The following is a 13,722-nucleotide window of genomic DNA, read 5'->3' as shown; positions in this document are numbered from 1 at the left end:
GAGCAATTTGAATATTAGACAACAGTACTCTACCTGTTTATATACACAATTCCAATTATGATTTAAAATACATTTTACCAGCGTTGGCATGTTTGCAGAAAGGTGAAGTTGCAGATGGCGCATGGGTAGACGGTTCAATGGATGGGTATGATATTCAGTATAATATCATACCCAAATCATCTGAGAAGCTAATAGTCTTGGATTTCAAATAGAAATCAATAGCTAACGGTCACATGTGCTTGGATAAAATCCTTTTTTAAATTCCTATAGTTTTCCCCCAAACCCCGAAGTCAATTGATTCTAGTAAAGAAAATAAATGATTTTAATAGTTTCCCCTTCCTTAAACAACACTTTCAAGATGATAAAATTTATGATTTATTAACGTGTAAGGGCATATACGCATATGAGTACTACAACACCACCTCAATGATTCTTTCACGGCCGTCAATGCACCAGTACCAACTTTGAATTTGATAAAAGCGTTGGGCTAAGGGAGGGTGTAAAAATGGGGAGGATTATTGTAAAGTCTACCTGGCAAGTGATGTACTGATGTTGCTGGATATTGTATGTAAAAACACGGACAAAATCCATTAGGAATTTGAGTTATTTTTTTCCACTCCTCATCTGGTGATGGATTTAATTCTTAAAATCAGAAGAGAGTATAAGCTTGACCACCGACGAGGATCAGCATCTATTTGTAGATAGATCAATGAGGCAATGGTATGTTTTTCACGGAGATCGTACCGTTGAAACTGAACCAACTGGACAAGACAACGGTGTAAAGTCGGATGCAGTTTTTCTGGACATTAACTCCCTTTATCCGTCAGCAATGTCACAACTCTTTGCCATGTGGTAATCATAAAGGGCTTAAATAGCTTTGTGCTGTAAATTTCCCCAACATTGCCACTGTTGAGGAGAATGGACCGCAAGGATAGGTATTGGAAATTGATGTTGAAATACCGATGGAACTTCATAACTCGGTAAAATATTTTGTTTTTCTGTGCATAAGCAGACCGATGACTAAGGACTATTTGAGTCCGCATAATATTTTTTTGGTACAGGATGGAGGTGTGCACTGGACACCTACAAAATAAAAACTTATTGCCGACCTTCATCTAAAAGAGAATATTGTTATACATCAGGTTCTTTTGAGATAGATGCTTGCCAACGGTTTCAAGTTCACAAAGATACATAGATCCCTCCAATTCAACTTTAGACCATGTTTGAAAACGTTTATTGACACTTTTGTCAATAAACGTTCAGAAGTATTATTTAAATGTGATAAGTCCTATTTGCAAAAATTTTTGCACTGCCTTTTATTGTAAAATAAAAAAGTGTATTATTCTTAAATTCACTTTTGTAATGCCTTTTATTTGTTTATAAAAAATATGTATTCTTCTTTAAATTTATTGTTCTCGAATATAGGAAATTATTATTATTATTTATTCAATGGTCAGAACATTTTATGGTTAGTTGTATTTTGACATTGAGAGACTATGTAACAATTTAAAATTCCATTCAGATTATTTCTTTGCGGAGCATCAATGTCTGGCAAAACGACACTAAAAAAAAACAATTCAAAATCGTAATAAAATGTTTTAAAAAATCCGAAAAACACTTACTATTACTACAGTGTCTGGCAAGAATCCTACGATAAAATAAAGACTATTGCGCTCGACACGAAATTCATGCCTGGAATCAACATTTTAATATAACTGAACCAAACTCTTGGTTGATTATTGTTGATATAGCTGAATGCATTGAAGAATGGTCTCAGGTGATATTACAATTGGTAACTGTCCGATCTCATCATGAACAGATTTCCGTAATCTTAGTTCTACACAATCTCTTTCATTAGAGCAAGTGTATGAGGACACGTGATTTAAATTGTATCTACTATGTAATCTAAAGGGTTATTCGTGATTCAAGTTCCCTCATAACTTTAAACAGAGAAATATATACGAGTGAACCGATATTTGTACTCTCGGCATACAATCAGGCTACAAATAAACCCTATGGTAATTTTCTACTAGATCTCAGTCAGAACACACCCGAGGATTTACGTGTAGTCAGTGGTATATTTGACAGTAAAATTGCCGTATATCAGCCATTGAGCAGTAAAAAATGCCGTTAGTTGCCATCATGACCGTCCAAGTCATACACCGTCCAAGGTAATTCGAAATCGCGGCTTAAGAAGGTCAATAAAGAAGATTTGTCTAAAATTTGAACAAGTGTTGCAGACCTAATGCCTCATTCCTATCGTGAGCAGTGTAAAAGACTCTTGACTTATCTCACTGGAAATGCATATGTTGAAATTGATGGTAGTGGGATCAAGTTGTAACCCATGGCAAGACTTACATTCTACTTGATTTGCTATTAGATTTGTTATCAAATTGTGAAAGACTTGTATCATTTGACAGACATTTGAATAAATTTTTAAGCTAGCCAAACTTCCCCAAAAGTCTTATTGGCAATAACCATATTTCAAAACAATTGAAGGAATTTAGTCAAATATCAAAAGATGTTTTTAAACATCATTTTCGGAAAATACTAGCACGCCATGTGGCAATGTCGATGCTTTGACGAAAGTGGGGGGACTAGAGCGAAAGCGTCTTAATATTACTGCATCACCCACCTCTGTTAGTACGAGAAAGGACAGTGGACACTTCACTAAGTGTTGACGCTCTAAACGGTTGAAACTTTGAAACATGTTTATGATAATATTTGTGAAGTGGGAAGTTTGCGTTCACCCACCACACTTGCTCATGCCACTGGACTTGAAAAGAAGCTAGCGGCACAGTATTTACAGAAAGAATCAAGTTACATCCTATACCGTAATCATAGTTTGTGATAGCCAGTATCAAAAAACTAAAGCCCCCCATTTCGATTTGAATCGATTTGAACTTCAAATTACAATTTGATCCCATTGTAAATATTAGAAACAAATCTTTTGGATGAGATTCAACGACGTCACAACGAGCCATAGAAGTACATTCTACTTGTAATCAGTGTTTTTAGTCACTAAGCATATGCCATTCCATATCGGCCAAAGAGAGGTGGCGAAGTTTTTAAGGCTCTTGAAACCATCATAGAACAGGATTGTTATAAGAAGATTCAAACATATCGGGGTAGTGAATTTGTTAATCCACATGTAAAGAAGGTTATATTGAAATATAATACAGTACTCTATCACAGTCATAGTCCAATAAAGGCAGCATTGGCTGAATGATTGGTAAGAACTATTCGACTTTCAATCCGATTTTTAAGAATTAGAACTATTCAATACTTTTCTTAAACAAAATTCCAATGAAGGGGGGAGGAAAGTAAAAAAAGGAATTCAGAGCTGGTGATATTGTTCGAATCAATCGAACTACTAATGTTTTTTTGTAAAACGGTAACTACTTAACTTATTACTGAATATACTGAACTTATTAACTTATGAACTTATTCGGTAGACTATAGTCTACTGAACTTATTAAAGTCTTCAAGAATTTTAGACACTACAACCATAACGTATGGTCTACGTGACTTGAAAGATGATTGGATTCTTGGCGGTTTTTATGATTATGAATTACAAACAGTTAAAAAAAGCTGGAATGTATCAGATTGAAAGGATAGTAAAGCTTAAACGAATAGGATATGTGTGTGCTTGGATCCAAAGGGTGGATACTACTGACAACATCTCTGAAAAATTTCCATTACCTTTTTTAGACATAGTGTCTGTACAAGTTGGGTTGATTTTCTACCCTGGCTCAGAAATAGAGGGAGATGCTTGAATTTGACCAAGACTTTAAACCTTGACTTGCTTGCGCACGGGTATAATATTTCATTACGCCAGAGAGGGGGGAAGAGGTACGACTCTTTGTTTTGAATTTCATATAGTCAGATTACACTTGAAGGACGTGTTGATAGATCATAGAACACTTTATAAAATCTGTAAGGGGTCCTAGCATTACCAACAATACTTTTGGGCTGGCTCTAACTTCAAAACCTCTACGAAGTTGGCATCCAAAGAAAAAAAGAAGAAGTTTGTTGAAAAACAGTGAAAAATTAAACAAATTTTTGGATTTAAATATTTGAAACGTGCACCAATTTAAAATGAAACTTTTTTGCGATTTCTGACTAAAAAATCGTATTTTCAAAAAAGACCAGAAGGAAAAATTACACGATTTGAACCCCAAAATTGTGCCTATTGAGGCGACTGTCATCAGCAGATAAGCTTAGCAGTTTATCTACTGACGACGGTCACCGTGTATGTGATTGAAATATCCAGAATATTTATCATTGTTTTTTACACGGTCAAAGTGCCGCCACTAGCCACGCATAAATTTATAAGTCGCAAAACTGATTTACAAATCTTACACAGAGGACATGTTTCTGTTCAATTAGTTTCTTGTTTTCATAACAAAATTCAAAGAATGTCTTTTGCATTTAACGGCTGATTTCCTGTTTTTACTTTCATAATTAGCGTTTTTTAAAGATTGTTTTTATATTAATAGCCTCTATTATTCTCTTTACAAAAAGGTGGGAGCCGTAACCTATATGGTTCCCATACTTACTAGCTTATATGCCATGCAAATGCTTCGATAATGATTGCGCCAAACTTTATTAGGCCCCCTGCTGATACTTGACTTACCGGTAAAGGATGCCGCCTTATCGGTAAATATAAGATACCAGAAAATAGTTGGCTTATATATTTTTAAAGTTTTAACTCTTATTCCTCTTTTCAGGGGATTTCTACTCTTTTTTTGCACAGTTGAGCATAAGAAATTTTAGGCTTTAGCTGTAAAAATTAAGAGGGTATCAAACTTCTCCAGAAAATAAAGAATTTGATAAGTGTGATTAGTATTAAGTTCCAAAATTTTTTTTTTTAAATTCCCTCTAGACGTTCGACTTAGTCTTTTCCTGTTTCCTTTAATTCGTTCTCAATTTTTTTTTTCAAATCTAAACAACTATAATCACTTCTTCTTTTTCCCAAAAGGCGTTGGTCAAGTTTTCATACAAGAGTCAGGCTAGACTGCGTCAATTGGGAAGAGGGGGCCTGTGTCACCATAAAATTTCAAAAATACCTTTCTTGGAGTATTTACATTTAAAAAATGCCCTTTTCAGTATTATAATTGAAAATGTTGAAAAAAAAAGCAAATTTGAATCTTTTAGATATAGAAAACCCACTCAGCCCCTAAAATTTTGTGAATTGAGGCTATGGTTAGGTATTCAGTGTAATGTTCCGAAATCATTTTAAAAATCACCCGGTACAGACTCCTTTGGAAATTCAACATAGTCTATTTCTTTTATTCAATTGTTACTAAAGATTTTTCAAATCCAAACATTTATAAAAGTTTTAAAATGCCCAGCCCCACTAACTTTAAAAATTCCAACTCCGTGTCAATAATGCAAAACCCCTGTCAGTATGTTAGGTCAAACAGAAAACATGTCAACTGTTTCCCAAAACTACTGGGGATAGAATTACAGAGGATTTTTCCTCAAGGTCTTTTGTTGAAGCATTATATACGGAGACGTGACAGCGGATGTATCGTAGCAGGGTATAAGGCTGAAAGGAAAGGCGAACAGTAAAAATGATAAACTCAAGCTCGTATAAAAAGATAAGGGGGTGAGGAAAACGTCCTACTTACGTGCCTCTAAACCTTTTAACATAATACTAACTGATGTCATTATGTATTTAGGAGAGTCTGATATAAGGATCCGAAGTAGCAGCTTGTTTTACCATGACTATACAAACCTCCCCTTAAATTCACCAGTTACTGTACAAAAAAAAATTAAAATAAAAATAAAAAAGGTCCCAGTCCCTCCTCTAAATGCCACATAGTGGGCAGCTTCGCATTCATGCTGAAAACTTAAAAAACACACTTGTTTGCTCCCAGTCTCAAAAAGTTGGCACTTACTGTCTAAATATGACTTTGACAAATTTTCACATACCGGCTTTTGAATATCCAGAGCTGACATATGAATTGAGAAAGCTAAGATCTTCTCAATTTAATTAAACAAAAAAACGTTTTTTTTTTTAAATGAAAGTAAGGAGATACATTAAAACTTAAAACGAACGGAAATTACTCCCTATATGAAAGGGACTATTCCTCCTCAACGCCCCGCTCTTTACGCTAAAGTTTGACTCATTCTCTTAATTCTACATTTTAAAACAGTAAAAAACTTTAGCGTAAAGAGCGGGGCGTCGAGGAGGAAAAGCCCCTTTCATATACGGCGTAATTTCTACTCGTTTTAAGTTTTAATGTCGCTCCGTACTTTCATTTAAAGAAAACTTTTTTTTTTGTTTAATTTCTGGACGTTTTTGAATTAATGCATGTTTTGATCTTGGCTCTCGGCACATAAATAATTAAAACGAAATTTGCATATTAATTTTTTTGGGCTAAATCGCTTTTTCATAGTTTTAATCGCAAGATTTTGAGAAAAAAAGAGCGAGGGAGAAGGCCTAGTTGCATTCCAATTTTTTGATTACTTAAAAAGGTAACTATAACTTATATTTTTTTTACGAACGTTTTCATAAGTAAAAAATATACATGACTCACGAATTAAATTACGTCGCGAACTTCTATATTCGTATGTTTTTATTGCGTATATGAGAGAGCTCACCCATCGTCGATACCTTGCTCTTTACATTAAAGCTTAAATTTGTCCCGATTCCCTAAGAACGACCCCTGAATCACAAAGGCCGTAGAATAAATAGTTAAGATTACTAAAAATACTTTAGCGTAAAGAGCGAGGTATTACGAGGAGGTAAACCCGTCATATGCGTAATAATTTCTGTTCGTTTTAAGTTTTAATGCTGCTTCTCACTTTCAGTAGAAAAAACTTTTCATATTTATTTTTTCATTGTTTTTTACATAATGCTAGAAAATACTGCGGCCCCTCCATTGAAAGTCTCTTCCCCCATGGAAAGATCCTCCCACGTACCCCCCCCCCCCAAACCAAAAAAAAATCCCCCGAAAACGTCTGTACACTTCCTAGTAAGCATTACTATATGTAAACACAGGTAGAAGTTTGTAACTTGCGGCCCTCCCCTTGGGGACTGCGGGGGAGTAAGTCGTCCCCAAAGACATAGTTATTAGGTTTTTCGACTATGGTGAATAAAATGGCTATCTTAAAATTTTGATCCGGTGACTTTCGGGGGAAATGAGCGTGGGAGGGGGTCTAGGTGCCCTCCAATTTTTTGGTCACTTAAAAAGGGCACTAGAACTTTTAATTTCCGTTAGAATGAGCCCTTTTGCGACATTTTAGGACCACTGAGTCGATACGATCATCCCTAGAGAAAGAAACAACAAAAAACAAACAAATAAACACGCATCCGTGATTTGTCTTCTGGCAAAAAATGCGAAATTCCACATTCTTGTAGATAGGAGCTTGAAACTTCTACAATAGGGTTCTCTGATACGCTGAATCTGATGGTGTGATTTTCGTTAAGATCATATGACTTTTAGGGGGTGTTTCCCCCTATTTTCTATAATGAGACAAATTTTCCCAGGCTCGTAACTTTTGATGGGTAAGACTAATCTTGATGAAATATATTTAAAATCAGCATTAAAATGCGATTCTTTTGATGTAACTATTGGTATCACAATTCCATTTTTTAGAATTTCGGTTACTATTGAGCCGGGTCGCTCCTTACTACAGTTCGTTACTACGAACTGTTTGATATCCAAGACATTCATCTTACAGATATAATAGTACTGGTGATTTTTTCCGAAAATACCAAGGACAGGGGAAATGAAATCTGGTTGTTTCAACCGGCTAAGTGCAAGTTTACATAGCCCTGTAGATGCACTTTTAGTGAGTGAGCATTTGCCCCGGGCGTAGAAATCATGGGGACGTAACATTTCAAACAAATAATCTAAAAGTTACAATAATTTTGCAATTTTTAAATTGTATTTTTATTAAAACAAAGAGGGCGCAGTTGGCAGTAAATATATATTAGCAAATTTAATCCTAAATTTTCATTTTCCCCATATCTTCACCACCATTCCTTGAAAATAAAAGTAAGTAGATCGGGCTAATCAAGATTTGCCCCGTTCGCAAGAGAGGCCAAAACCACCACTGTAGACCTGCATATCCTAAAAATTGGGAATCCAATTTTTCATAATAAAAAGAGATCTATATACGTTGTTATGGAGTTTTTGGCTGTAGCAAGTGGCAGATTCAAAAGATGGAAAAGTGGGTGAAAAATAAACTATTATACCATTTAGGTGTATTTGATATTTGGAACCTACTGTTGGTAAGAAAAAAAAAAGGCAAATTCATACCTAATTTAACCTAACTTGTGCTAGGTTAAGTTAAGAGATCTTAAATTCGAACGTTTGGTTAGTTGTTTGGTGCCATATGTAATAGTTTATTTTTCACCCACTTTTCCATTTTTTGAATCTGCCACCTGCTACAGCCAAAAACTATATCAACATATAGAGATCTCTTTTTATTATCAAAAATTGTGGGTGAAAAATAAACTATTACAACTATTTAAGTGTACTTGATATTTGGAACCTACTGTTGGTAAGAAAAAAGAAATTTAACCTAACAGGTGATGAATTTGCCTTTATTTTTCTCTTTTTTCTTACCAACAGTAGGTTCCAAATATCAAATAAACCTATCTTGAATTGGCATATCTTAAAAACTGGGAATCCAATTTTTGATAATATAAAAAGATCCTTATACGTTATTATGGAGTTTTTGGCTGTAGCAGGTGCAAGATTCAAAAGATGGAAAAGTGGGTGAAAAATAAACTATTACATATGGCACCAAACAACTAACCAAATGTTTGAGTTTAAGATCTTCTCGATTTAATATCTAACAATCCATGATACTTGTATAGAGAGATAGCCTCTTTGACTATTAAATTATGCTTCCCATAGATTGTAATACAGCCGAGAAACTCATTTTTATTCCCTTTCATAACAAAGCTACGTATATAGCTTAAGATTCTTTGAATTATTGGTCAATTTCTTGCTTAGAAACAAGCTAAAAAAAGTATAATATTTCACAACATAATGTTATATCTGGTAGACGACGCTTAGTCTGAAATCCCGCTGTCAAAAAATTAATACCAAAAGTGAATAAATAATTATTGAAATGTTAAAATCAATACTATATTGCCAACACCATGCATTAAACAATACTTAAATGAAGTCGGTGTACCAAAATTTGCCAAGTGTTCTATGTTCGTTTCTCATCAAAGATAATTTATGCTCAATTTTCTTATGCATAAATGTTGGCAATTAGCATAACCAAACCATAGTCCATGGTTGCAAAATCCAAATTTAAGATACTAAAAAGCTCGTTTTTAAATCATCAAGATAAACCAGGCAACTTATTTCATGACTTTTTGACATTAACATTTTCTGTACTGCTAATATCATCTTCACCGAAATAGTAATCTATGAATTTTCAGACTTCCCTCTTTTTGTTTAATATCTAAGTATAAGGTGTCTGAAATAGTTATGGTGTTGTTATTACTTAATACAAGGGGAAGAATAAAGCAAAAATACATATTTTCCGTGTCGCATGCAATATCTTCACGCTCTAATTATCAAAATTACATGCTTGCCATCGCTTTATAACATAATACTTATATCCAAAGAGACCGACATAAAGTTTGGCAAATATGGTAACCATCTAAGAATGTAAACATAGACAACTATGCGTAAAAAGGGCCTTTCGGTCCAAATATCCAAAATCAAACGATTCTTCCTATAAAAATTTCAAAATGCAACCATCCCATTTAAAATATAACCCTTCGACCCCCTCCCCCAAAAATTCCCGAGTATTCGGTTGAATTTAGGGATTATCTGCTGTGGCAAAAGTAGACACACCCCCGACTTCAGTAACTTTTCGAACTTCGAACCGTCGTCATTGTTCTGAACGATTTATAATCGAGGTATCCAGAGCAAAACCACGCACCTGAACCATTTAAAAGTTTACAGGAGAGCAAAAATTAGGTTTCTAAAGGTGTTGGCAAAGCTGTTTTTCCGGAGAACTTTATAATGCAGATTTTCGGCGGGGGGGGGTGACTTTACTTTTGGAGCTGGGGAGTAAGTGAAATATTTTTTCTCTGATCCTCAGATATAGGTAAACCCTACTGTTTTTAGGGCCTGTCGTGGTCAGTGTTCCCTGCTACTCGAGAATATTTACACTGACCATTCTACATTCTCGTTATGAACAAAATTGTCGCCCAGATTTTTACCAAGACTGAAGCAAAAAGAAGCTCGAAATAGGTGACTATCATTTAGGCACCCTTTAAATATTGCCCCCCCCTCTTTAAATTACGAGGAATATCTTTTAAAAAAAACTCAATTTTAGATAATGCTTACTTTAAAGAACCCAATCAGCCTATCTCGCTCTGTTAAGACACCTTCTCTCCCATGAGTTAAATTTTTCGTTTGATTAAATTTTTCGGATGTCACATCGACTGGTGGAAAAACTGTATGTATTGGGCGAATAATCGCGTCGGTTCTGTTCCAAATGAGAGTCGAATATTTTTTTAGTTGGTCGGCAAAATATTGTTACGATAAATAAAATCTCCCTGTTCATGTCCTGGTAAAACTTACTGTGGCAATGAAATCCTTTTTTCAAAAACTCTAAAGAATCGTTTGCTTTTTGAAAAATTTTCAAGAAAAACTACAGCTAATTTCACTTCGAATAATGCATACAATTCGTAATTCATATATCGACGGGGCTTGGTCGCTTTTGCTTTAGGCCCGTTCAAAATGAGACTTCACTAATTGAAACGTTCACAATGAGATTTAGCTTGCGCTAATTTCATCAAATCAGATTTTTCTATAATTTTCAGATTGGCTCAAATTACCGCTAGTTAAATTTTGCTGTTAGATTTTAACGGTTTTAGTCGAATCGGACTTGGCTTTGATACTAAAGGACCCTGACAGCTGACTGCTTAGAGTTTCTATGATCGAAAAACAAAAACTGAGATAAGACCTTTTGGAACCTTTTTTGGACCCTTTGGAGACTTTTTAGAGGGCAAAATTTCCTTAGAAAAAAACCTAAGAGTGTTTTTCATTTTTTTTTTGAATATCGGGATAACTTATTTGAAATCAACGAATGTGAGTTTATTTAAAGGTAATCTATTGAATGAGACAAATACAAGATATTTCGATGTTACATAAGATGCGAAGCGTTTTAAATTTTTCTAATGTATGTGATATTTTGCTTTATATGCTACTTTAAAATGAACATAGACTACCAGTCCATACACATTTTAATGTTCTTTCAAGATGGTAATTTAAATAAGCCTATGCTAGTTTGACAGAAAATCAGTTTTTCGACAAAAAGTAAATTGGAAAATGGCTAATAAAAATATACATGCATATATATTTGGTGCTTGATCCCTCCAGAAGGAAACAGGTTAATGAAACAATTCTTAGGCTGCTTCACAATAAAACCTAAGAATGCAATTTAGGCTACTAAATGAGAATTTCTCACCTTCTAACCACATGATCTTGTGGAATAACATGACCCTCACACATTATTTTCTCGTGAGCAATCCCATATCTTGCGAAGTCCTGCGAAGTAAGTAGGTTATAATGAGTCTCAATTGTTAAATTTCAGTTAGATTTGAACATCGTTTCAAACGTTAAAGAATAGTCCTGATTAAACTCAAACATGAAACATTCAAACAAACAAATATTACAAATAATTCAAACAATAAATTTCACACAGTGTGAAGTACTCGCATCCACAATATAAAAAAATCGGCTTTACAATCCGAGAAAGATGGAATTAATTTAAAAATAAGCAAAGAAATGTATGAAAAATATTGAGCTACTCAGCTATAGGGAATCTGTGCGAGTAAAGAAATCAATAAATCCCTTTACCACAATTATCGGCTGCAAGCCATTTGGAGGACATTTCTCTACGTTTGATGGTAAATGAACGGAATTTATGGTGATTTTTGGGTGGCATGGACCAAGAAGCATGAAGGGGATGGTGCTCTTCTTACAAGACCTTAGCGAGTTCTTGGGTGACAGGTTGGTGTTTAGATGGCATGGCTAAAGAAGCATAATGGGGATGGTGCTCTTACTGCTCAACCTTAGCAATTTGTTAGGTGGTAGTGGTTTTTGGGTGGCATGGCCAAAGGAGTACGATAGGGATGGTGCTCTTTTTGCCGACCTTAGCAAGTCCTGCTCTGAACAATGAACAGTTTATATTTGATAGAACAGGTCTAGAAAAGGATGGATGTAGCAATAGCGTAAACTAGTATTTTTAGGTATATTTATGAAGTTGAAAAAAAAAGAATAAAAGGATTCCATAGAATATAATTGGAAATAGACTCTCAGTAGATGCGACCAGCGTTTATTAGGGTAACTTATGCTGCCCTTGTTGCCCAAATTCAGCAAGTTGTGAGTTGAGGATCAAAGAGCTGATCTAGGATGGTGAAAGACAGATTACTACTTAGTTGGGGTGTCCGGTATGAGATTAACAGTTTATTCTAGGATGGTTCGATGATATCTTACATTTGCCGCAACATCAGCTCCAAATTTAGTAGTAAATAAACGAAAATTTGATCTTGAGCTAAGGAAGGACCTGCCCTAATCTTTATACGATGATTCCAATGACAATACCAGCAATTTTTCTATCAGCTAAACTTTATGACAAGGGGAGGACCACTTTCAGAAATAACGCACACATGATGGGGTATGCCAACCGTGGCAGAAATGCGTCAAGCGTGGCGGAAATCGCACCAAACGTAGCATAAACTCTGCCAAGCGTGACGGGAACCATCGTGTCACAAGACTGTGTGGCAGACATTTCGTTCTGAGACACACACCAGTTGACGAAAAGTGGGCAACCCCTGGCTTTATTGTTTGCGGCCTAGTATCTACAGGTGGTACAGCTAATTGCACTGGTTTTCCCAAAGTCAAAACCTAGTGCCGACATATTAGAATGAATAGCACTAGTATCCAAGTCCAGCAGAATATGGTTGTGAAATACTAAAAGAAACGGGCTTCAAACAATCTATCCATAGAATTGTGTATCATCATCTATTTCTAAAAAAAAAATGATCATTTTGAGATTATATTGAACCTTGAGAAATGCAGATACCATGTGTAGCAGAGGACAGCCAAAATGCTCCGGCACAAGCTCTTTGCTATTTTCACCCTTGTCCAACGGATAAAACCGTCCAATGGTACGATCTGAGTTCCAATAGTGTTATTATTTGATTTAGTTCCTTGCCGGATTCGAAAAGCCCCCTCCCCCTAATGCCCACGTCATAGCAGCAGACTAACTTTCCTGGAGGAGTCTCATGAAGCACGTAACTTCAACCACATGGATAGTTTAGCTAAGTAGCGGAGTTAATATCGGGGGGCTTCGGTCCTGTCCTTCCTCCCCCGGATGTCTAGATATTTTGTGATGTATTCTACAATGCTTATGCCCATTTATTTCAATGTAATTTGCAGCATTTAGGTTGAATTTTCGAAATTATACCCTCTATAAAGTTTCGCTGTCCACTGCCTGCAAAATAAACCTCTGTGCCATGCAAGGGTCTTTAGTTAGCATCGCTGCAGATTAAACTTTCTTGGAGGAGTCTGATAATACTACCAGCAACAACCAGCAGGCATACGGAGATTAAGTAAGTATTTAAGTAAATTTTAAAAATATTAGAACAATTTAAATTTGTGTACATTTATGCTTCTATTTTAGCCATAAAAAAAGTATATCGTCTTTTAGTTGTTGTTTTTCCGGCTC

The 13,722-nt window shown here is 35.3% G+C and overlaps 1 protein-coding gene across 1 annotated transcript in view; it reads right to left on the bottom strand.

Annotated features, from left to right (window-relative positions):
* Nucleotides 1-13,722, bottom strand: part of LOC136024862 (RNA/RNP complex-1-interacting phosphatase-like) — a 144,396-nt gene that overhangs the window by 52,737 nt on the left and 77,937 nt on the right. The window contains exon 4 of the mRNA XM_065700377.1: nt 11,458-11,537. Within this exon, the coding sequence (XP_065556449.1) occupies nt 11,458-11,537 (80 nt within the window). The remainder of the gene's footprint in view (nt 1-11,457; nt 11,538-13,722) is intronic.

The sequence above is a fragment of the Artemia franciscana genome, chromosome 3 (assembly GCF_032884065.1).
Source record: "Artemia franciscana chromosome 3, ASM3288406v1, whole genome shotgun sequence".
Lineage (NCBI taxonomy): Eukaryota > Metazoa > Arthropoda > Branchiopoda > Anostraca > Artemiidae > Artemia > Artemia franciscana.
This window is presented reverse-complemented; position numbering and strand designations above follow the sequence as displayed.